Source organism: Pelecanus crispus, chromosome 3 (assembly GCF_030463565.1).
Source record: "Pelecanus crispus isolate bPelCri1 chromosome 3, bPelCri1.pri, whole genome shotgun sequence".
Classification (NCBI taxonomy): domain Eukaryota; kingdom Metazoa; phylum Chordata; class Aves; order Pelecaniformes; family Pelecanidae; genus Pelecanus; species Pelecanus crispus.
The window spans coordinates 106,094,033-106,119,860 of NC_134645.1; the positions used below are offsets into that span (position 1 = coordinate 106,094,033).

General features: G+C 38.3%; 1 protein-coding gene across 1 annotated transcript in view; it reads right to left on the bottom strand.

The window, feature by feature from the left end:
• Nucleotides 1-11,779: 11,779 nt before the first annotated feature.
• Nucleotides 11,780-25,828, bottom strand: part of MCPH1 (microcephalin 1) — a 132,373-nt gene continuing 118,324 nt past the window's right edge. Inside the window, exons 13-14 of the mRNA XM_075708006.1 lie at nucleotides 13,804-14,041; nucleotides 11,780-11,835 (exon numbers count right to left, since the gene is read on the bottom strand). Coding sequence (XP_075564121.1) covers nucleotides 11,780-11,835; nucleotides 13,804-14,041 — 294 coding nt within the window. The remainder of the gene's footprint in view (nucleotides 11,836-13,803; nucleotides 14,042-25,828) is intronic.

A 25,828-nucleotide genomic window follows, 5' to 3' on the forward strand; every position in this document is an offset into this window, starting at 1 on the left:
AATCATGAGCGATAATAATGGGATAGAAAACACTTGTAAAGAGGCAGATATTGGTGCTGTCCTTGCGCAGGTCATACAGAAAAGCGTAACTCGGCTAGTTAAAAGTAACGTTGCTTCTAGGTACCCATATTGATATTCTGCAGAAAGAATTTGTTAAGTCTGTAAATGTAGCTGTATTCAGTGGCTCATTGTACAAATTATCTCAATATCAAACTCAACAGCAAAGCAGTGTTTTACGTCACTGACTACCAGTAATAGCAATGCAGAAGCAGAGGTGTTGAGTTTAAATGTCAGCCATGACCTGAAGCTCTTAGCATTTTCCCACACTCAATTTGCACCATTCAGTTTTCCTGAGAGACCCCTGTATTTGTACTTTCCTTGTATAACTTGGGATTGTACATTTGTACACATTTTTTTCTCCGCATTAGAAGTTGAAAGTCTGCATTTGGAAGGTGGCTTAAGAATTCTGCCTTGCTATGGAGTAAAGAAGTAACCATCTTAACGAATTGCTGGCCTCACAGAGTCCAGCTACTAAGACAGAATTTGAGAAAAGGTAAGACCACTGATGTGAGTAAATTGCATTAGTTATGACAGAGCAGAGCACTTGTTCCTGATTTGCAAAAAGCAAAGATTTTCTTACCTCAGTAACTAAAGCTAATTCTGCCAAAAATACAAAGGCAAAAAGTTATCAAGTTGAGCTCAAGTGTGGCTTCAGTCATTTATAGATAGTTTCAAACATTTTTGCTTCCTAAAGATACCTGGAACACTATTCTTTGATTAATTGGAAAGAATTCTGGTATTATTTTAGATAAAAGGAATAGTCTTAGTCAGTAGCTACCGTTAGCTACTAAGAAAATGGCTCCAGAGGGAAAAAAAAGAAGTACAATATAATTACTTCAGGTACTGAATGATTCCTAGCCATTACTAGGAAGGTGTATGTCTGAATAACTAAGAAGCAATGCAGACAGGAAAACTATTCTTTCCAAAGCTGATTCATTAGGGGTGCGATTTCATGATCTGGAACACTGAATCTGAGCACTTGGCAGTACAGGTACAGCTATAAGGAACACATTTCCAGTGAACAGCAACAAATTAAAAAAGCACCCAACAGTGATTTCTCAGCCAGATGCTTCTTGGTTGTATTGCAGGACTGCACTGCGCCCAGCCTACCGCTGCCCGACCCTGGGTGCTGTGGAATGGCTTACACTACGGGTAAGTTTGGGCAGCTCCTTGGAAAGATGTTTCTCAAATGAGCCACCACAAGGAACAGCATTGCAGAAGGTGCCATGGCACGTCACTGCTGAGCCAGGCTGCTGTTTGCATCTCAGCATGGTGAGAGCAATATGCCATTTTCAGCTTTCCCTGGGACCGCTCTAGTTGCAGCAGCAGCACCACAGATCCGTTTCTGACTACAGACATGGTTGGCAACTGTATTGAGAGTTCTTGTGAAGTGAGCAAGCTTTCCTAGTCACTGCGTGCCACAAGGAACAGCTCATGGTATCTGTGCCACAGAGAGAGAGTTAGAGTAGGCAGAGCTGACTACTTTGCTAGTCATTTCCTATGGTTTTATACCCATTTCATAGTCTCTGATCCATGAAGAGTGACAGGTTTGTGCTGCTGCTATGGGAAAGTATGGTCTTTCAGCAGTGTAGGAAGAACTTCAAGAAAGGAGAGGCACCTCTTATTTGGTGCAGTAGTGATGGGGCCGCAAACATAAGATTGCCGAGATTATTTGGATGCTGACTTCCACCTCCAGGGTTGCAAAGATGATAGTTAGGCAGTATGGTACTGTATTGGGTCTGGCTGAGACGGAGTTCATCTTCCCCTTAGCAGCCCTCATAGTGCTGTGCTTTGTATTGGTAGCTAGAAAGGTGTTGGTAACACACCAGTGTTTTGGCTACTGCTGAGCGGTGCTCGCACAGCATCAAGGCTGTCTTGCCAACATTTCCCCCCCTCACGAATGGGCTGGGGGTGGGCAAGACCTTGGGAGGGGACATAGCCAGAACAGCTGACCCAAACTGACCAAAGGGGTATTCCATACCATATGACATTGGCTCAGCAATAAAAGCTAAGAGAAAGGAGGAGGAAGGGGGGGCATTCGTTATTTATGTTTGTCTTCCAGAGCAACCGCTACGTGTACCGAAGCTCTGCTTCCCAGGAAGTGGCTGCACATCGCCTGCTGATGGCAAGTAGAGAATAAAATCTTTGTTTTCTTTTTTTGCTTCCACATACGGCCTTTGCTTTTGCTTTTTTATTAAACTGCCTTTATCTTGACCCATGAGGTTTTTTTCCATCTCATCTTCTCCTCACCTGTCCTGCTGAGGAGGGGAGTGATAGAGTGGCTTGGTGGCACCTGGTGTCCAGCCAAGGTCAACCACCACAAGATTCAGCCCACACTACATCAGGCTGACAGTCACAGAGCCATAGCAGACGTGGCTGTCATTAGCTTCCTTGAACTGTGCCATAGCCACTGATGCAACACACATTATATTTGCTGCCCTGACCAGATGTGGTGGTTCATCATCAGGAAGGATGTTGTCTCTCTGCAGTGTTGCAAACCATTGTAAATTATCATACCCATCACTTCCAACTAGTTCTGCAAGGTGCATAATATCTTGTATAACTGCTGCCTGGCAGCAAAAAGCCCTGAAAGCACCTGGAATTGGTCCCATCAAGATCGAGGGAGTCACCATGCCATTCAGCAGAGTTGTCCAGCCTCCAACAATTCCTAGCTCAGGAACTTCCTGAGCCAGATTATTCCGATTTGAATGTGTCCAGTTGTTTTTAAATCCATACAAACTTTTAACATCCACTAAGTTCCATAGCTTGATTGTATTTTCTGTGAAAAGCAACATTGCCCTCTCGGCCATCCCTTTTCCGGGCAGCAGAATCGCAGTCTATGTAATCGCTTCTCATATGGAAATCACTTTGTAGGTTTGAATTTGCTGCCCCTCTCTGAGCCTTTTCAACATGTACTGTATCCGTTTAAACCTATACAAAAGATTTCAAATGGGAAGGCAGAAGAGGAGATCTGATTCTGTACGTCAGTGGCTATGATACTGTTCAGGAGAGTACTGTTTAGACAATATGGGTTTCAGATTCAGTCTCTCATACAGCATTTTTTTGATATACTAGACGTGAAGTACCACTACTAATAACAGAGGGAAAAAGAAGAAAAAAGAAGACAAGAAAGCACAGAAGGAGAAAAGGCTGGATAAAGTCAAGGAAAAATGAGTCTCAAGCTGGATCATTCTATAACTCCAGATTCTTTTCTTTGCATCTTCGTGCCCTCTAATAACTTTTATATGGGTCATCAAAATATGTTCAACATCCCTGCACTTATGAAGGACATTCTTCTCTTCGTCAAGTAGGATACTGAATGTAGCTGGGAATAAAATAACAGTGTTGATTCCCAGACTAAAGAACTCTGCTTTTAGCGTCAATTTTTTATTCAAGCCTGTGTTGCCTGGGCAATGTCAGGGAAAATATAAATTCTCTTCTTGTAGGAGGAAATGCTCTGCCTCCAAACTTCTGAAATGCTTATCTTTGTGTACAGCTGAAATATGATGAAGCATGTGTCCAAAAAAGTGTATTCCCAAGTCAGCATTTCAAGTGGGTGTGAATTTCAAGTTATTCAGAAATATTCAGTCATGAGTGGGGGGAGGAAGAGCACCAGATTTCTTTAAGTGCACATTAAAAATGGCAGAGTGACCAGTCAGGCTCTTCACAGAGGTCAAGTATCTACAAGCTTGTAGTACTGTTTCCAAGTGTCTTGATTTTCATCTGAATTGACACATTAGGCTATAATCAGAGCAGGTCCGTATTTGTTCATTTCTTGAACTGAAACATTTACGCCTTCCCAGAGCTGTTAAAATCAAAACCCCTGGGTTTGCTCAACTTAACATTGCAAGAGTATAATGCAGTATTTCAGATGTTGGTTTAGTTAGTTCTGTACTGCATACATACAATTCATCTTGGCTTTAGGCTTATCTCTGGATCCCAGGGACTACTTAGCAAAACTGCCCCTGACTGAACTCTAGTTCGTGAGTGAATGAGCTGGAATGTTTCACTCCAGAGCAGAAAATCTGGAAAGTGCTTTTCCTCTACCTCTCCCCATACTTGTAACCAAGTAAACAACAAAAAATGATCTAAAGAAAAAACAGCCTTACCCGAGTTGAAAGAAAGCCTGGAAAGTAATTTAAGGCTCAAGCATATCACATGCGTTGCATACAATCTGAGTCTACACAGCTTTTCTGGGATAACTTGTTAGAGTATTTACTGTTTGCTGAAAACAGGCACAGGGTTGTGGAAAGCACGTATCCCGTGCCTTACCTTAATATGATGGGAATCTCTTCTGTTATGACTCTTCTTCCCTTTTTATGGCAAGGTTAAGTCTGATGGTCCCAGGCACTTTCCCCCTCACAAAGACATCACTGTGCTGGAGAGCTTCATTTGGGAACATGTGAAGGAGGCAGATGAACCAGAAGGCTGCAACAGGTGGACCAGAGTAACATTATCTACATACAACAGCAAATACACAGTTCTTGGCCCATCAGAAGCTGAGTATAGCTTTCTACCTGCCTAGCCCTAACCAGGTAGTTGCAGTATACTACAAGTGGTAAAGAAGTGGAGGGCTTTGAGATAGGACGTGGAGAGGATGGAGAACTGCACAATGGATTTCTACAGTAACTTGTAAAAGGGAAGTCTGAAAAGAGAAGCATGCAAATGGTTATTTGCATCCCTTCTCTCCCCCCTTCTCACCATCCCCTTCTCTCCCCCCGAAGATTTAATGGTTAAGACTGGTATCCTGTAATGAAACAAAAGCGAGAATCAAAAAGTAGGTAGATGTCAGATCTGAATGGGATGGTGAGGCTACAGTGATGACAGCTTAGAAAAGAAAGGAAGGTTTTGTGTGAAGAACTGGAAGAATGAAACAAGTAGTGAGTAAAATAGGCAAAGAACTACACAAATAGTCTTAGGAACAGGAGTTTGGTGGACAAGAGGAACTGATATTGAAAGGGTTGACTGAGGGAAATATAACAGCAGTCAAGAAGAAAACTGTAATTCCGGGCTTGGACAGCAGTTCTGGCAGAGAGGGAAGGATACATCTTGAAGTTTCTGTTAAAACCAAGGTGCCTGGCTGAGGAAAAATGCTTTAGAGAGGAGGGTCAAGTCAGACAGACTCTGTTTTGTGAACTCGATTAACACTACCTATGGAATCTGTAGGCACTATACAGGAAATAGTTATTTTGGAAGAATATGAAGGAGGAAAAGATGATGATGCTTAGTCACTGTTTAATATAAAAGTTGTGCCTCTTCTTGATTTGAGTGAAAGGATTTGCTTGTTTCTGTTCCTCTGCAGAGAGTACTTCACTGCCTAGTAGCAAAGTCTGTGATATCGTTATCAAGGAAGTTTTTTCCATCTTTGACAAGGCTATTTCATCCTTACTTACACTGTGCTCCAGGCTCCATTCTTTTGATTTTTGTGTGTAAATGTCCTGCACTATAATTTAGATGTGAGATCATCTCTGTAACAGTTCTTAATTGTAAAGCTATTTCCTCCTGCAGTGTTGAAAGTGTATCTCTTTAATTTTCCAAAGTTCTGAAAAAGCAGGGTCTTAAGAGACACCTATGTACTGCAGAAAGTAGCTACTTGTAGAAGAGTTTCCAAGTTTCAGCTTCAGCTGCTTTGCCTGTTATTAAAAGATCATGTCATAGCGATAATATTATGAAGCCACCTCCCTCTGCACACTCCTTCCTAAAGACCTAGCTTTTCTCTCTCTTAGAAGTCCTAACTATATAGTTCCATAAAACATGTCATGAAGAAGGAAAAAGCAAACCCCAAACCTGTCTGGACAGGCAGTACCAATCCTTTTGCCACCTCACATGTAACTGCAGATTTTTTTTTTATATATATCCAAGAACAAGATGAAAGACATTCTGGGCATTGATAAATCTCCTTGGGAAATAAACACCACAGGGTGGTTCTGCCTCTAGCGATAGTTCAGGTGTTCTCCAGACAACAGAAGCTACTAGGCAAACAACACAAGCTGCCTTGCAAGAAGTCATAAGAATGTTCAGCTAGCACAACCTCGGGATTCCCAGGGGCAAGGGAGGTGTGGACCTGTCAGCAGGCTGGGAGGGCTGCACCTCCAGCACTGTGGCACAAGGCACTGCCAATCCCTCTGAAGGATGCTGACTCCAGCTGTTCAAAGAAACTTGCAGTCCTACATTACACCTACCTTCTACCTATCAACACCTCAGCCCCACGCAGGAGTTTGAGCCACTCCTGCATGCTTGGAGCATTGTTTCACATCTGTATCAACAGAAGAAAAACCTCTGCTTTGCCAGCTTCCAGCAACAGCTCTTAGCAGACACCTGTGCTGATAACCTAAACCCCAGCTGTTATTTATTTACTACTGGCAATTTTAAACTACCTTATTGTCAGCTGCTGCATGATGCTGTAGTAAGGGTGATGCTCTTCCAGAGCCCACCATTTGGTCATATCATGCAGAGAGCTCATTCTGAAATAAAGCAATAAAAAGAGATCAGAAATAAAACTCTGCTTAATGCAATAGGACTACAGCCATTTGGTTTTCTGTTATTACATCTGTCATTAAAGAAGTCAGACTGCTGGCACAGACACAGACTTTTTCATGCTTTCCAGTTTTCAGCAAATGGAGCAAATATTCCATTTTTTTTTTTTCCAGGGTTGTGTGTTGCTCTTGAGGAAAAAATTAATCAGCTTTCTAGACGTTGTTCCTGGGATACCTCGGTTTTATGCTCTAGAAGTGTTAGAAACGCAGCTCCACAAAGCCACAGTTCCTGCTCAGAAATACTAATTAAAAGCACCTTTGCCTTACAGTCCCTAAGCTGATTACAGGTTTCACCACAAACTGCGTGTGTGTGCTAGCAGCTTCCTAGCGCTGAATGTGCTGGTAACACTTTACCACATAATGCAGTCATGCCTAAATTACATTCTTCAGATCAATTAAGATAACAGAAGTTTATTAGAGTGGAACTATAAACAGAAAATCAAGTGATGCAATAGTTTTTACTAGTTATTCTTACTTAAAAAGTAACAATCTCCAAAAAGTTGCCTATAGTCAGGAAAATATTCAGAAACATAAAACCAACTCAACAAATCTGTAGTTTAGTAAGTCACTACCAGATGGCTCATATACTAGGATCACTGTGAATATTTACAGTTTTTTTACTCAGTAGATGTACTCACCCCAAATGCAGTTGCAATCTAAAACTGATTACAAAAACAGAGAAAGGGGGAAAAAAGAGATGTATAATCCACCCACCGTACAAGTTTCTGGCAGTCTTGCTTTCAAACACATCCTTAGCCAATCTCACATTATTAGTCACTGTAACTGTAAAGAAATTGGTTTTTTTGTTTTTTTATTGTTTGTTTTTTATTTTATTTTTTAAGGATACACTGTTTGAAGAGGACACTGAGTCTGCTGCCATTCTGACACAACTTGAGCAACACATTCTTCAAGGTCATGCCTGTGTTTGTCTTCAGTATTTCTGCATTTGCCAAAGTGAGTCCCCAGTAAATTATGCAAAGTGTGGTAAAACTTCTTCTTATCTCTGGAAGAGGAAGGAGGGAAGGGACGTTGGTGGTCTGTGCATCCGAGTGACATCACCTATACCACCAATGCAAGTGAAATGAGTTAAAATAGGACCTGTACTGGGAGTTAAACTACTTTTAAAAATTAACTCAGCCAATGTGAATCTCGGGAGCAAATAATACTTATTTTGGCTTTTCAGTTTATTTTGGTTTAAACAGATTCTTAATAAAATTAAGCTAACTTAGCAAGATCTTTAATCATGCTAATGTGATTTTGTTAGAGACAGCCTCTAGCAAGGGTGCAGGAGCTCTCTGAGAAGGAGAGACAGCAGCTGAACTAAGTTGTTTTCACAAATGAATGGCAAAACTATTAATGCAGGATAAAATAGGTAAGGTTAAGATACTCTCTCCTCCACAAAAAAAAGACTGAGAGCAAAAAAAAGAAATTTAAAAAAAAAAGTAGATTCCTAAGAAGGTGAGCATGGTACCATTTTGTTGAGGAGAGAGCGTGGCTGTGCTGTACTATAGCAGAATATCAGTTAAGCGTTGTATGTCACAAAGATCGTAGCACTGATCAACTCAAAACTACCCAGGAATCAATGATGCTTCACATTGCTAGGTTTTGTGCCTTTTCTTCTGTGTGTTACCATCCTTAGGACCTTGGTAGCAAGTATAAGTGTTTTTTCAGTTGGTGGATTTCTTCTGACAAATGAATCATTTGGCAAGTTTTCATCATTCCCCCTCTCGTGTTGGTTTACTGAGAGGATGACCAGAGTTGGTGTCTTTTCCTGTTGAGGTCTTGGTTAGAAACACACACACCTTCCTTCCAACGCTGAGGTGGTTGAGAACCCACACTAGGGTACGTAGGTGAGAAGCTGTGTGTGTGAAAGACTCCAGGCTATAAACATGAAATAGTATTTCTTTTTTACTGCCTGTGCAACATGCTAGTCTTTGGAATTAATTCTAACCTCTCCTGTATTCGCTGTGTACTATTACAAAGCAATAGACAGTATGGATGGACAGCACTCCTATTGCCCATAATGTGAGACCAAATTTAGGCATTTAATTTCGTGCTGGCTATGTACTACAAATTTTGCAAGAACAGCCTATAGATAGGGATTTCTATCAAACCATATCATTTAAGATGAAATTATCTAAATTGACAGATTGTTTTATCTGAAAAATTTTAATTTATAAAACAGTATATTAGACTTTTCATTGTCAAGTCTCTTACACGTGTGACTAATAAAGACCAACAAGTTTATCCAAGAATTTACAATTTAAATAGCTGAGATTAATCTTAAGAAGATTTATGAGAAAACTGATTTGGAATGTTACATTATATAAATTAATAGTGACAGATTTTTATGGGTAGTACACTTAGGAAATGACTACAAAATAAACTAGGAGGTTGTAATGTTCAAAGTTAAGCAATATAATTCAAACAAATTATTCTTATTTACTGGGAACCATATGTTCACATGTCACAACCTATTTAAGTATTTATATTTTAGTCTATTGTACTTGGCAACTAATTTTTTAATAAAGGGGTTGATAAGGTCAAGGGTGAAGAGTGATACTGTGTTACCAGTGCTCTGCAGTAAATAGGTAAATAGTTTTGATTATAAACAGTACAATTTGTGGACAGACCTGATTACCAATTTTTGTATCAAACATACCAATTTTAAGATGCCGTTAAAAATGTGCATGTCAGAAAACTAACCAAGGAGAAGACCTCAATAAATTATATTTTCCAGTTTATATACTAAACCAGCACTTAGATACTTGAAAATGAGATCTTAATATTTTGAGTTACAGATATTCAGTATTTCTCAAAATAAAGTCAGTTTAATTTTCCATAAAATAATCATAACTTGGAGTTTTTCCATTAAGAAGTATATTTAACATTTTACAGAGCAACTATACAAGTGCAGTTTGGGCCTGAAACAGCCTGCTACCCAGATACTGCTGAACTTGTTTTGAAGAAAAAATTTGTATAATCCTCAAGTTCACAGAAATTGTACATCCAAATCCCTTAAAAAGCCCAAGAAGTTAGCAAAATGTAATAGAATGGCAACATCTATAAACCATTGTACCTTGATTGTTCCATAATATTAACTTGAAATAATTATTTTTAGTGCAGGGTTTCCATTGCCTTACACTGACAGTACTCTGAGGGGAGCACTGAGTTTGGAAGGTATGAGTTATGAGCTGCCATTAAGTTACTTGATAATACATTATTCTCTGTGATGATAATATATTTTTTTGATGGACCTTGCAAATATTTGAAGGAGGTTGTACATTTATAGATAAACAACTTTTACACAACATACTTTACATACAAATCTTACTTTGTACCTGCTAAAAACAAAACCACAGGCTGAAGAGGAATTTAACATTTAAGACATTTGCATACATTTTTCAAGCATACCTAAAGGATTTAATCATATGTTCCATTTTCAACAGATTTTAGCAGTTGAATGATGTGTTGTCTTAATTAATTTGACTCAGGATCAGTAACTGTTTATGGTTTCAGACTACGTGTAAGGTAGACACAGTTTGAAATTCAATTAAATGTATTGAAATAAACTAATTAATCTTAACTATGCATCTGAGCATAATTACTGAGTTCCAATTACTTTTTGTCGTGGTTTAGCCCCTGTTGGCAACTAAGCACCACCCAGCCGCTCACTCACCCTCCCCCCGGTAGGATGGGGGAGAGAATTGGAAGGGTAAAAGTAAGAACACTCATGGGTTCAGATAAGAGCAGTTTAATAATTGAAATAAAACAATAGTAATAATAGTAGTAGTAGTGATAAAAATTGTAATGAAAAGGAGAACAATGAGAGAGAGAAAAAAAACCCGTGGAAAAAAACCCAAGGGATGCAACTGCTCACCACCCACCAACCAACACCCAGCCAGTCCCCGAGCAGCAATCGCTGCCCCTCAACCTACTCCCCCCAGTTTATACACTGAGCATGATGTCATATGGTATGGGATACCTCTTTGGTCAGTTTGGATCAACTATCTTGGCTGTGCCTCCTCCCAGCTTCTTGTGCACCTGGCACAAGCCTAGAGAAGAGGAGGCTGAGGGGAGACCTTATCGCTCTCTACAACTACCTGAAAGGAGGTTGTAGTGAGGTGGGTGTTGGTCTCTTCTCCCATGTAGTTAGCGATAGGACAAGAGGAAATGGGCTCAAGCTGCGCCAGGGGAGGTTTAGGTTGGAAATTAGGAAAAATTTCTTCACAGAAAGGGTGGTCAAGCATTGGAAGAGGCTGCCCAGAGAGGTGGTGGAGTCACCATCCCTGGAAGTGTTCAAAAAGCGGGTAGATGTGGCACTTCGGGACACGGTTTAGTCTAGTCTACCCTTGATTGGTTTAGTGTGGACTTGGTTGTGTAGGTTAATGGTTGGACTGGATGATTTTAAAGGTCTTTTCCAACCTAAACAATTCTATGATTCTAAGCTGAAAAGTCCTTGACTAGTGTCAGCATTACTTAGCAGCAACTAAAACCATCAGTGTGTTATCAGCATTATTCTCATCCTAAATCCAAAACACAGCACTATGCCAGCTACTAGGAAGAAAATGAACTCTATCCCAGCCAAAACCAGGACACTTTTGAAAACTCAATTTAGAAGTGCAAGTTTATACCAGCAGGTGTGACTTGAGCATGATGGGCAACCTTACCCTTTTACCAAAGAAATGTAATTAGCAATGGACATGAAGATGTGGCAACATGGGCCTTCAGCTCTCCGCAGAAGCACTCGGAATAGAGGAGCCTACAGAATCCACGCATCTGCATTGCTAGCACCACGCCTGCTGACTACACCAGAGCTGGCTCAGGCACGCTCGCCCACACTGCATGCGCATCTTTTAATTGTACTTCGCTTAGAGATTACAAAATATCTCTCCATTTCCTCCCAGTTAATAACGATTCATTCAACCTTCAGGTCCAAAGGCCTTCAACAAATAATAAAAGCAAGATTACATTTATTAGGGAAGTACTTTATTATGAAAAAATTATAAAAGATGTTACAAGATGAACACTTACACAAGTCATAAAAATGTAGAAAAGATTTCCCTGTATTTATACATATGTAACTTGCATTTTCTTAGAAGTTTTATTCACAGCTTATTTTTTTTTGTTGAATCCAAACTAGGCTTGTTTCCTTACAACCATATGGAAGCTCTTGAGATAGCTCACAGCTGAAAAATGTAGTTTTCCATGGGACATATTGTATGCAGAGTGATTGAATCTAAAAGAAATAAAACCCCAGGATTATTTAAGATAAAATGCACAAGAAAGAGATTACAAAGCAACAATGTACTTCAGAGCATTTTCCAGTATAAAACAGTTTGGTGGAGCTGAGAACCTAGAGAGAGAGGCACCCTAAAAAAAAAGCAGTCAAATGACAATACTTCAAGAACTTAACATTTATTTCAGTTCAAAAAAGGTGCTGCATTATCGACCTGTACGCTTTTTATTGTGGTCAGCCTTGAGTGAATTAATTGTCAGTCAGTTTTAACAGCTGAAAGCAGATAGCCACAAAACAACTGGATTGCAACAGTGAAGTGTCAAAGATTAGACAACACTTCAGATCTGATTTGATTTATCTGATTAAGATGGCAATTTATAGATGACACTGTTAATACTATTATGTAAACAGTTGCTGAGAAACGGGATGAGGTTCAAAGGCATGTATCCTTCCTTATGATACAAAAATACTTTTTTTCCAAGTTTTTATGATTCATCACGTTTAAAATCCATTAGCCAGAGCTTACATAACTGTGCCTTGTGAGTAGGACATAACAATTAGAAAAGGCACCATCAGACTGCAAAAGACAACTGAGAAATTTGGAAAGGGCACAAAGAATTCAGAGTCCTTTTTCATTAGCAGCCGGATTCAGCCCACTGATGGGCTGAGCGTGACCTGTCCAGCTGCGGTAAGCTCATGAGATACTGGACCTGGGGCGAGGAAGAACTCAGTGAGACCAGTAAAAGAAGGGGACGTACCACATGAGTTGCATGCCACTTTAGATCATTACCTTTGTTCATCTGGAATTTATGACTGGAGTACTGCTATGTGAAACTCTTGTGCTTAATTTACTACATCCTATTTTTAGTCTTGCACAAACCTCTGGTTTCCTCCTCTGGTCTCTTTGAAGCCAGAGAAAGGCACAATACACAATGCCTTCTTCTTATGCCTCTCTCTCAAATTTTCAGAATTTTATCTTCTACTTTAAGAAAGTATCAAGTAACATTTGCATTTAGATGAGTATTTTTCCCTTATGGCTCACTTTTCCTTTCTTCTTTAGTGGTATTTTCTTTCAGGTTTTAAGTCATTATGATGTGATAGGATTAACAGTCAAGAGATTAGGACTTGTTTGGCTAGTCTCACGTAACATCAGTTCATGTAGTACATTTATTGCTAGAGTCTGAGTGAGGCACTATATAGAGGAGTCTGACGCAGTGTATGATGAAAATTTAATCTGACTTTTGCTAGTATGCAAAAGGTCCCTTTTTGGAAAATACCTATATCTTGTCTGAAGAAGGAGGAGTGTCAGGCCAGAAACTGTGAATCTTACATAGATTATCAAAAGCTTTTCTTTGAGGGTGAGGATATTGCAATTTTACATCTGATTCTCTGCAAACAGATAACTGTTAGAACTGTGGTGTCCTTAATGGAAAAGTGATGGACTAACTCTTAGCAACTTAACAGCAGATTTTAAAAAGTAACTTTTTGCAAGTGAAATAGAGATGCAGCAAATTGTCTTTCAGATGTACTATATATAATTCAGGACAGATTATCAGAGGGTGCCAATTACCATATTTCAGTAGTGCTGTGCCAGTTTATACCAGTTAAAAATCTTTCTTACTACGTCTAAAACTGAAGTACATGCCATTTTAAAAAGCAATTATCTTATGGGTGTTTCCCCCTAATTTAGTTTGCTCTAAATGAAACAATCATACAAAAGATAAATTTGAAAATCTTTGGGTGAAATTTGTTGTTGGTAAAATTACAATGGTGAGTACCAAGACCATCAAAAAGCAGTTGTAGTTGTAAAACAAAGTCCTCACCATGGAGACAACCTTCCTGAAAACCTACCTGTAGCAGGCTATTCCATTTTCTTCCCTGCATAACATCAGTTTAGTGAACTATTTACAGTCAATTTTTGAATACATATTCCACATATTTTATATGAGTTGAAATTTAGTGTCTTACCTAATACCCATTTTTCTGATAAACTTTTTATTTCCTGGTACTTCTTTCCTGGTTTTTTCCCTATACAGATTTTTGCCTGACGTAAGGCTTTACATATTTTCCCTCCTGACAGCTGTATAAGTTCAATTAGCTTTTCACAGGGTGGCTGACTGTTAGGAGATACAAACATGACAGGCTGGTTTGAAAAGAGATTCTGCTGGTATTTTCCTGTTGATAGGTGACGCTGAAGTCTGCAGATCTGTATTTGAGGAAATAAGGAAATTAATTAACCAATGCGTTGCATTTCCATTCAAAGTAAAACTAATCCTTGTCTTCGTTAATTCAGAAAAAAAGAATTATAGAATATGAGTATGAACTTTACTTTTTTCAGGTGTATCAGAAACTCTATAAATTGGGCAAACTATACAAAGAATTTGCCGTACTAGATAAATACAGTTCCCAAACCAGAGTTGAGACTATTTCTTTATAGATCAGACAGTTTACCTATAAAACTTCTTAAAGCACTTGACAGTATTATTTTTCACCATAATCTTACATTCTTACATTTATAACACTGGCCATTACACAGAAATACTAAAGGATATTATAAATAATTATAGTCTTGCAGCACAAATACAAAACATGAAAGCCTTTACAATATATAGTGCTTGTCAGTTTGTATCTGGGAGCTTTACAAACATATCTAATTCAGAGTTTAAACTACTTTAGGACCTCTTTTTCCCTCCTGTGGTCCACAGATACGAACTGCATTTTGTCTCAGATGTGTGAAGAGACACAAATATACCAGAACTCAGAGCAAACCGTTTCATGTAAACTCTTTTGTCTCTACAAAAACAAAAAAAGAAGTCCTTTGTGAATGCTGTGCAGCCTCTAACACTTGATCATTATAACAAAAACCTGCTTCATCTATATGAGCCCAATTTTCTTCTCTTTATATACCAGGCAGGACGGTGCTTCAGCAATTAAAGCTATCTCCTTTAGCTATAATGTGCATAAAAGCAATGCATGCAACAGGTATACACACCATGGTAAGCAACATAAAGTTTTCATACTAAAATAAAAAAAAAAAACAGAAGCTTGTATTTCTTAGAGTGAGATTGCCATTGACCTGCCAAATTAATGTATGTAACGTCTGATTCTGTATCTCTTGTCAAAGTTTGCAAATTTTATAATGAGACTGGAGTTAATAATAAGATGATAACAAAAATAAATATTTCATATTATGTGATGCTTGGAATTTTTCATACAGATGATCAAAACGAGCACATTACATAGAGGAAAGGTCGCTCTGTGTATATCTGGTTTATATGAGATGGCTGAATGTGAAACTGTAGTCAGTGAGGACATGTAACTGGAACAGTGGAAGAAATTACTTGTTGAGTGGATTCCTTCCTCCAGTCCTCGCACAAACCTGCTGTGAAACCATAGGCACTTAAGAATTTAATGCAATAATATATGTGCTTGGCAGATGTGCAGCCAAGGTAAGAGTCTTCACCTGGTTTACAGGGGTTTATAAAGCCAAACAGTTCCATGGCTTGTTCACACATCCCTAGATAAATGTCAAAGAGAATTCCCCTAGCACTTCTGACCAGCAAGCTAGATGAAGCACCTGCAAAGCATGAAGCCCATGATAACATAGAATCATAGAATCATTTAGGTTGGAAAAGACCTTTAAGATCATCGAATCCAACTATTCATCCATGAAAGAATCCATGAAGAATCATCCATGAAGAATTCATCCATGAAGGATCATCCATGAAATCAGCATTGTTGCCATGGATAGCACAGACCGGGAAACCTCACGGTTGGGTATTACTTATATTTACCTGTGTGATTGGGTCACCTAGGCCTGGAAACCCCAATGCTTTAAAAGATGTCTTTGACTCTCCAGGTAGGTCCACCAAAGGACTCAGCACCACACTGACCCTAAAGGATGCTGACACCCAAGAGAACTCCCTCTTGCAAGCCCACACTCCTGACCTGGGTGCAGTGCATGTACGAGACTTCATAGCTCAGTGGTTCTGTGCTACTGTCCTCTGCTATTCTTGGACAATGAGCATTTTGAGATCTCTTCCATCAATAAATAATTCAACTTTCTGTGATTGTTAATACCTTGACTGCTCTCCTGAGAATAAAATTAAGTTGATTCTTTGTGTTCTGAATTCAGCAAGTTATAAAGATAGTGACTGCTATGGATGAAGCAGGCCAAAAGGACTCAAGTACAATCCAAGAAATACCCTTTGTTTTCTATTCTTCTGTGAACTTAGGTTTATGAATGACATGGCACTTAATCCTGTCTCATGGAAGTCAAACAGCTGCTAAGTAATTTTGTTGATCACAGTATCAAAGCAGAATTATATTGCAGGTTTTGAGGGACCCAAGCTCAGTGAATATATCTGATGGCCCTTCCTGTACATAAGTTGGCACCTGATACTTTATGCATGTGCAGAAGATCTGGTTTTGTACTTGGTTGGATACTGCCTACCTCCAGCTGAGCAGAATGCTCTTCTATGAATATCTGTCTGCTGGGCATCTTGATGTCATGAAATACAGAAAACTAATCATTGTATGGTTTTAATATATGGTATCGGATTTGGAATTTCCTAAGAATATCACTTGCTGATGGGTCTTGTGAGGCTTTGAGGCCACGATCAGTGTCTTAAAATGGGACTAGCTCAAGAACATAAAACTGATGTACAGAGCATTGTCATGATTTTGGTATTACTAGGACTGCAGTTATTCATTTTAATGAATTAAAAACCTGCACAATTATGAAACTACAAAAGTGCTTGGGGTAAGCAAGGTCAACAAATTAAAGAATGCACTATCGTGAAAAATAACAATCCCTCCACATCAGCCTCAGAACAGCCTCACGACAGATGCAATACCATCTTAGTTGATCTGACACAGAGCTCTCTGGAATTGTTTATTGCGACAAATCAGCTGCAACTGATAGAAGACAATTACCAAGATGCTAGTTTACCTAAATGCTAGCTTATCTAAAATAAATCAGATTTAACTCAAAAAGACAGAAGTTACACTGCTTTTGTCAACCTGGAACTCTTAAGATTTTAAAGACTAAAATTATTAGGATTGAGAAGCTGTTTTCTTAAAAATGCAACAGGACTGGTGTTAGATAGAAGACACCAAATATAAATTTTGCAATCTGCTATTTCACATATTTTAGGGAATATGATTTAAAAGAGCTAACTGTATTCCCACTTCCTCAAGCATTTCCCCTGAAAGGATTTATTTGCTGCCACTGTAATGAAAGCTCATTCATATGATACTTCTTCATATAGAAAGAACTGTTGGATTAAATTAATATTAAAAGCAAACGTGTACACAGCTAACCATCAAATCAGGAAATCCAAATTTTGAGCACCCTCCTCGCTTGATGTCCACAAATAGCATGCTTTATTCCATACGTTTAGTACATATTAAAGGAACCCAGGAAAGTGAAATGCTGACATGCTATAGAGAGGATTTTCTTAAACTGCCTTTAAAATTCCAGCTGTGTATTATCAGTGCATTTGAGAGGACGACATGGTAAGAACACAGTACATCTCAGTGGCATTGTCAAAGGAAAGCTTCCACATGGAACATCGTCTTTACATTTCCTTAGTCTGGATCACCACCACCACAGCTTTCCTGACAGGCTGTGCTTGGATTTGCTCAAGTGCACTGGGTCCCTGCACAGGTGTTAGGGCTAGGGAAAATCATAGCATTTACATTCAGAGCTCAGAGAGTAGTCTGAAAGGTTAACTTTGCTTTCTGGACCACTAACCTGAAAGAAATGCCACTAGCCAGTTGCTGAAAAGGCAGCTAGCTGACCACACAGGGTCTGGCGGTGGGATGAGAGGGCAGAATCTAGCTCGTACCCCTGAATTGACTCAGCTGCCTTTGCAACATCAAAGCCTTCGCGGCACTCCAGGGGTGCTCCCAGTCCTTCGAAACCATACACATTTCGCGTAAGCTTTTACAAATAAATGAGTAATTCCTCAGCAGAGACCAAGCCTGGGAAAATATCAGACTCCAAAAGTGACTATTTCCACAAATTGTGTATGTATCAGTCGGTAGTTACCGTTACAATTGTGTCAGTCCCTATTACAACAGACAGCACCAATTTTCCTTTCTAATTATATTTGTTAGCAGATGGACAGAAAAACAAAAAGTTATAAAAACATCTATTTACTCTTTTTGGTAAGATCCTAAGTATTAACCTCATTCTTTCACTAGCTGGATGAACGGCAGGAAGATGCCTCCTATATATTTATGCATTTATGTGCATATGCTTATGCTTATATGCATTTCTCATAAATGTACCATTAATTTAGATGTTTGTTTGAACCTAAGTTTTGAAAGGAAAAAAAAAAAAATCACTCTTGACAGAAGTAAAACTTAAGGAGAATGTTTGATACAGAAGTAGAGTCTTTCTTCATTATAAAAGAAAAAACCCACAAAAAACATTTCACCATCTATTGTCCCTCCTGTGACTGATTTTCAAGCCCCACAAGCCAAAAGAGCATATATTATAAAAACCCCAAAACTTTGCAGCTTTGCCTAGAACGTTATGAATACAGCTCCTGCTGGGTGGGGTGCGGGAACAAACAGAAAGTCCAAGGGTGTGATCTTTTCATGAGGCTCAGAAGATAGCCATCAAGTCCCACAAAGGTATTATCTCTGAATAGATACCTGAATTCATGCAGTAGAAAATGTAAGAAAATAATTCTTGTGGATGTACTTGGAAATTTTTCAGCACTGAAACTGCTAATGTCCTATATACCACACACAATTTTCAGTGTACTTCCAGAAAATAGCACATGAAAAAATTTCCAGTCTAAAATGCTATTAGAATAATAATAATTCACAAAAACTAAATGGAGAATATGGTTATGATGTATTACAATTAATAGAAATTGTATTTGTAGGCTAGAATTGAAAATGTGAAGTACTAGCTTAAAAATATATACAATGTAGCCATCTGTAATAATTATACATGTCTGAAAATTTGTACATGCATTACACAATGTATGCATTATGATAAATCATTATTCTTAAGTTCAGTTACTCACCAGAGATAAATAAATCTACCAAAATAAACTTATGATTTATTTTATCATTACTATTTGAGCATTTAATATAGGATTGGAAACCTTTCAACACCTATTTGAAAAGGCTATTTTTAATGAAGTATTTACTGAACTTATAGAAAGCTGTAATTATATATTGGTTACTGTTACTTGCAAAAATAATAAATACATTTTACTAAATGCAAACAGCAGAAGATAAAATTCCCGACATAAGTTTGAAGAGAGAAGATTGTATATTTTATGGTTCATACCTATCCAAAGACCAAGTATTATTTCATTTGAAGTTGATGTGAAATTGCTCATTTTCACTAAAAAGGGTCTGACTGTTGCAGTCTTATGGATTAGCTCACCACTCTGCAACTATTAAATGACAGAAAACCATGAAATTGATAAAACCAAAAAAACCCAGACTTTATGGTTTGATAACCTATAAATTTAACAAAAAGAGACACATGAAATAGCGTATTCATTTAATAGACTTGGGTGATGTTGCTGGGGAAATATTAAGCTCTAAGATTTTAATATTCATATGATTTCAGTATGACTAAATATACTGGCCAAGTAATGTTTACATTTTCAGTTACTGTAATGCTGTACAAAGACCTCGTGAAGAACGCACTCAAAGCTAAAACACTGTTAGGAAACGTTACACTTGCACGGTTAGATGCGTTTTCAGACAGTCCGTCATTTAGTAAAAATTTAAAAGAAAAACACATATGTGGAACCCCACGTACACGTAAAGATCAAGGGCTCACACACATCCACACACGTGGAGCATCAGCCTGCTTCTGATAAAGAGGAGAGTATTGCAGCGTGCAGACTTCTGGCAGTACAGTTACCCTGCAGTGAGGAATTTGCAGAATCTGCAGGACCCTACAGGGATCAAGGAAGTTTGTGTTAACAATGCAGTACTCCTGCAGGACAAAAAAGAAATGCTCTCTTTTTCACCTTTCTAAATATCAGGTTTAATAGGAGAATAGAAGCAACTAAACAAACAGCAACTCTATTTTTGTAGGAACAATGTGTGACATATATTATCTACTTAAATTAAAAACTCATAATTTTAGTTTGATTTCTTATAATTTATTTTAGCAGTTTGCTGATATTTTTTAACACATTCAGAATACTAAAATTGAAATAGTATTCACTAAAATCTTGAACAATTACACTGAAATGCTGTACTAGATAAATAAATTGGTGCTCTCCAGTATAAAAGATCATGTTAAGAGCTACAAATAACTTCCTTCAGCCAGCTGTTTCACAAAGAAATAGATCCTCGGCTTTGAAGAATCTTATCTAAGTTAATGGAACATCACACGCATCCAGGACCCCAACTGGTTCAAGCCGTGCTACCATACTGTTATCTCAACAGCACCCAGAACCTTATTCCACTCTTTGGCATGAAATGCATTTGTTATTGCTAGCAAAGTTTTTCATTCTCAGGGCAAAACTCAACTTGCATCATTCATGTAAATTATTTACAAATATTGCATCCTTATTTCTGAATATTGAAACGACGCTTTCCCATTGGTTAGCACTATCATTTGGCTAAAATAGAAGCTCTCTTTCTGTCAAATTAGAGAAGCATAAGCCTTCAGACAGACAGAAGTGAGAACTTTTTGAACGCTTGATAAGGCTACATCAGCACCCCAGCACATGTGCACAAGTGGAGATTATGTACAGGCAAACTTGGTATACATTTGTGTGGTAGAAGATGATCTGGGAGCCAGAAGTGGAGGGAGAAAGAGTGGAAAATCTGGTCCAGAAAAAAGAAACCTTCAATGTCTGGTCTTGAAAACCAAAAAGGAAAGTAAAAGAAGGAGAAATGGCATGCAGTCAAGACTATATTATCTGGAAAATTCTTCAAAACACAGTTTCTTCCCTTCCTCTGTATAGTCCTTCATGTAAGTGTTTCCTGGCCAAGATGACGGTGAAGGGAAGAACGCTTGAATTCAGACAATTTAGCTGATATTGTTTCTTTCCACTGCTTGTTGGCAGACAACCTTGCTTCTCTCAAATCCCATAGACTGATAAGAAAAGTTAATTTCACCAATTTATTCTCTGAAAGACTGAGTCCCGGTGGGAATACTTTATGAAAATGTTTGGCAAATAAATCTACTGTTTGGCAGATATTCAAAATTATACTGGAAGATGTTTGAACCATTTTTTCCGGCAGAGCAAATTTTTGCAGGAAAAAAGATAACAAATTCACTTATTTTTAGTTTAATTTCCTTGTTTTCCAGAGGTAGAACTATTTTTAAATACTATGTAATATCAACATTATCAACTATAGATTAATAAAAAACAAATTAGGGTAAAACAATGTCTTTTCCCTTGTGAGGATAACTATGACTCCTAAATCAGGGAGCTGTATTTCCAATATATATCACTTAAAAACACTCTGCTAAGATTGTAAGATGTGGTCACTTTACTATAACTATTTGTTTATAACTTCAGAAAGATTCTGAATTAAATATATTTGCATTTGGATTCAATGCAAACCAATTCTTTTCAAATTTAAAAAATCTTTCATTACAGATTAGCTAATGAAGGAAGGATTTTCTTCAGGATTAGAAATTTAAACCTTGCTTCAGAAATACCTCAAGAACGTGTCCATCCTTGTTTTTGTCTTATTTCAAGAGAATTAAACTCAAGTGACTACCAGGCAGTGATAAGACTGCAAATTGCAATTGCAAGTTTATGTAAAAATTCTGCAAATAATTACCAATTACAACTGGTGTTTTCCTCACCCGAATATCAATAAAGCAGCACTGTGCCATGCATCTCTCCGAAGCGGTATACGAAGTGTGGCACGTATGACTCTGTGCCCTGCATCACTGGCATACCATGAACGTTGCATGTACTACATGTGACAAGCCCCCAGGAATCCCAGTAAGACTGAAAACCAGAAATTGTCCACCTCCATACACAATCCAGTCCAATGCTTATCTTCTCCTACAGTTAGAAAGCTTTTCTTAATAATATAACTTAAATTGCCTCTGCTGCATTTTGAGCCTGTTACTTCTTGTCCTAGTGCCAAAGGACATGGAAAACAATTCATTCTCTTCCTATTTGCAACAACCTTTTAAATATTTGAAGACTGTTATCATGTCTCCCCTCAGTCTTCTCTTCTCTAGACTAAACAAACACAGCTCTTCCAGTCCTTGCTCATGGGTCATATTTTGTAGACCTCTGATCGTTTTGTTATTCTCTCCTGGATTCTCTCCAATGGATCCACATCTTTCCTGAAGTGCAGTGCCCAAAGCTAGACACGCTGCTCCAGCTCAGGCCCCGCCACTGCTCTGCGCACTGCAAACAATTCATGGCTCTTACGTATAGCATTCCTGTTAACACATCCTAGTACGCCTGCTTCTTTTATCAGAGTATGACATAGGTGACATATTGCTTCGGATCCTCTAAAATACGCAGTTGCTCTTTTGGCAGAAATATCACGTTGTCAATCTAATCATGTGTTTCTGCAGGTGATTATTTCTCCCTACTTTGCACTTGTCCTTACTGAACTCCATCATACCAATTTGTGATCACTCCTTATATCTCTCTTGGTTATTTTAATTCCAGTCTGTCGTGCTTTAACCCCAGTTGGCAGCTAAGTACCACACAGCCGCGTGCTCTCCCGCACCTCAGTGGGATGGAGGGGAGAATCAGAAGGGTGAAAGTGGCAAAACTCATGGGTTGAGATGAAGACAGCTTAGTAATTAAAAACTGGACAGAGTCAATCTACAGTTCTACTACTTTAGGTCATGATTAACCATAATTTCCAGCCTGGTAGCTTAGCAAAATCCTAGACAACAAATGCAGTATATGGATGGGATAGTTGTACATTTTATGCCAATGACTACGTGTGCTGGTGCGATAGCCTCATTACGTGTATGACAAAGAGCTGATCTCAGCATATACAGATCATCTCTAAGTGAGCCATGTTGAATCCACCATCTTGTATCTGGCACTACTGGTGGGGCTCCATCTAACTCAGTTTTTAAAGTTCATATGTCGCAAAACCAAAAAGGAAATAAAGTAAAATCAGAAAGTCTTTTCCCTTAACTCAGCTGACAGTTGAATAAATGCGGTTGAGCCAACGCACAAACCAAGAAAATCTCAGCCTCCAAATAATTTGCTTTAGACAACTATCCATGACTTTAAAAGGTATGCAATACATACATGGACATGTTTTTCCTCACATCTGACAAAGCTCTATTCTTGCTGGATATATCCTCACAAGACCTTCGGCAGAAAAGATACTTACATTCTTACTGGTTTAGTTCAAGCTGGGAGTGCACTTTTGAAACTAATCTCTTGGTCATTCCTATTGAGTGTACTTTTGGTTCCCACTGTGGAGCAGCAATCAAGGGCACAGACTGTACTCCTTTTGGCTGAAATACAGTCAGAAGATGTGCTCAGTTCAGGGGAGCAGACTGGAATGAGCCCAGAGCCCTGAAGCATGTGTTGTGCGCAAGGTGCTCTTGGCACTAGCTCATGCACTCTGCAGATCCCTTTCCATTTGTCTGCACTACTGGCTTATAGATACAGGCACAAGTGAACACGAAGTCACTTCTGGCAGATATAATGGGGTAGTTATATAGATATGGGATGCTTCTTTCAAACGGAATTATTACCTGCACAAAAATAATGACCTCAACTAAATTTAGCCTATTTTTTTAATGATAGCAGTTGCAACTTGCTGGTATTGTTATCTCATAGTTCATTCTCACATGGCAACAGGAAGGAGGAATATTATTTGCATCTTGGCATTTATCCCCTCATATTGCAACCATTTACCCATATTTTATATATTGTGTCCTCTAGGCTTACTGAACTCTTCCAACCCACATAAGGCCAATTGTTTGTTGCTTTTTTTTTAAACAGACTAGTACCTATTGCATGAGACCAGTACCTAATCTATGACTAGGTCATTAATTTCGGCAGAGTAACTTAAGGAATGAAGTATTAATGAAGTAAATTGCAATGTTTAATCATATGGGAGTAAACACATCTGCATTTACACAGACTGAAATAATACATTCCCAGCTAAGTATATTTCACTGGTGAAAGGCTGCACTGAAGCAGATATTCCTCCTGCTAATAATGTGCTGCAGTTCATGAAAAATAACTTGACATTCCCCATGGTTAAATATTACCTATAATGAAGATACAAAGCATGGAAGCCCAGTATCTGCATAAAATATATTAAAAATTATAACCTCATTTCAACTACTTTAGACTTTTCAGATACTGAATCATTTTGGACAGTCCAACTTTTTTTTTTAATCAACACAGGATATTGTGCAGCGAGCTTTAAGAATGACATTTGTTTTGCTGGCTTAGGGACGTGGGGAATCCTTCCATTCTCCTTTAACAGTAAATGATAAATCCAGTGCTGTCAACAGATTTGCTATACCTGGCAAAGTGCAGATGAATAATGCTTTGATAAATAAAAGGGTTTTCTATTCCAGTAATAACAAAATGAGTGATCTTGTTGAAAGGAAAAGCCTGGCAAATGTGAAGGGTTACACAGATGCTCCCAAAAGGCTCTTTCCCCAAACAGTTGTATTAACCCACAATAAAAGTAATCTTAACATTAAAAATAATTCCTAGTTTTATCTTTAAAATATTAATATGTGAGTCCTTTTGCTCTACCTCAACAGACTGAAATGATTTAAGCAAAGGCAGAGTACATTCTTCTTCATAGTCTTTAGCTTTAGCTGAATGCCATTGCAACGCCCAGCAGTAACTCAGTGTGTGCCAAACATGAATATTTTTAAGCGTCATTTGAGTTTTAAAGGCTACAGTAAGTGATGGGAACACAATCGTCTTGGGAGTCTACAAATAACTTTAAAAAAGCTCATAAATCTGGCTTTCATGGTTTGGTTTTCAACAGCTTTATGAAATATGTCAAAGCTTGAACACAGTGAGTCCGTTTTCCTTCAAATTTCTTAGGACTGACTTTTCTCAATCTTTTTTTTGATATGCTGCAGTGAGACAAATAAAACGGACTTGGCTTTAAAAAAACAGGCATCAGCAAATTACTTTTTAAAAAGTAGCTTTGTTCTTTTAATTTTTTTTTTTTTTCAGTATCAACAGAGGAAAAAAGTACCCTCTAAGTAGGGCAGCCCAAAGTATTCCCTCATCAACAAAAATATAAAATGCTTCTGTTCAGCACCCAATGTATTACAGCATAACAGACCACATAATAATGAAAAAGTGATGTATAATTAAAAGCTGTTTTCTTCTTAAATTGTTTAAAACAGATGCATCATAATGACTGAGCACAGCAGAAACCCTCAGAGTTGCATTCAGAAGTTATATGTAGTCCTCTGTACTTCCAGTGAAACACATGCACTACAACGATAAGTAGCAGGGAATGCTTGGTTGTTAAAAAGCAAACTAAAGGATCAGTTGAAATGACATCAATATTCAACAGAGAAAAATCCTTAACATTGTCCAAGAACTACTGAAATAAACCCACTGAAAGAGATTACCTGGCATCAAACAACTGGACGCCACTGCTGTGGAATGCCGCCAACTGCAAAACGAGAACAGGTTCAGGTTGCTTTCAGAAACTGCTGATGGAACTACTATCACAATCACTTCTGGTCTACAATTTCCCTGATTAGTACTCCTTGGCAGCAATACTTCTTTATGTGTAGTAACATCTCTTCTTCACTTAATCTATGTCACAAATTGGAAGAAAAGATCCCATAGGAAGTATAGAAAGCAAAGACATTTAATCCTCCAGCACTAAGAGTAGCAAATGGAGCTGCCAGCACACAGAGCGGAAAAAAAAAGGTTTTAAATACCAGGTGCTTTTTGTCAATCATGTTTTTAAATGACAATTACTCAAGAAAAGCACCGCTTTCTTCATAAGTGCTAAACAAAGGATGCTATTAACATTTTCTATTTGAAGATCTTTTTCA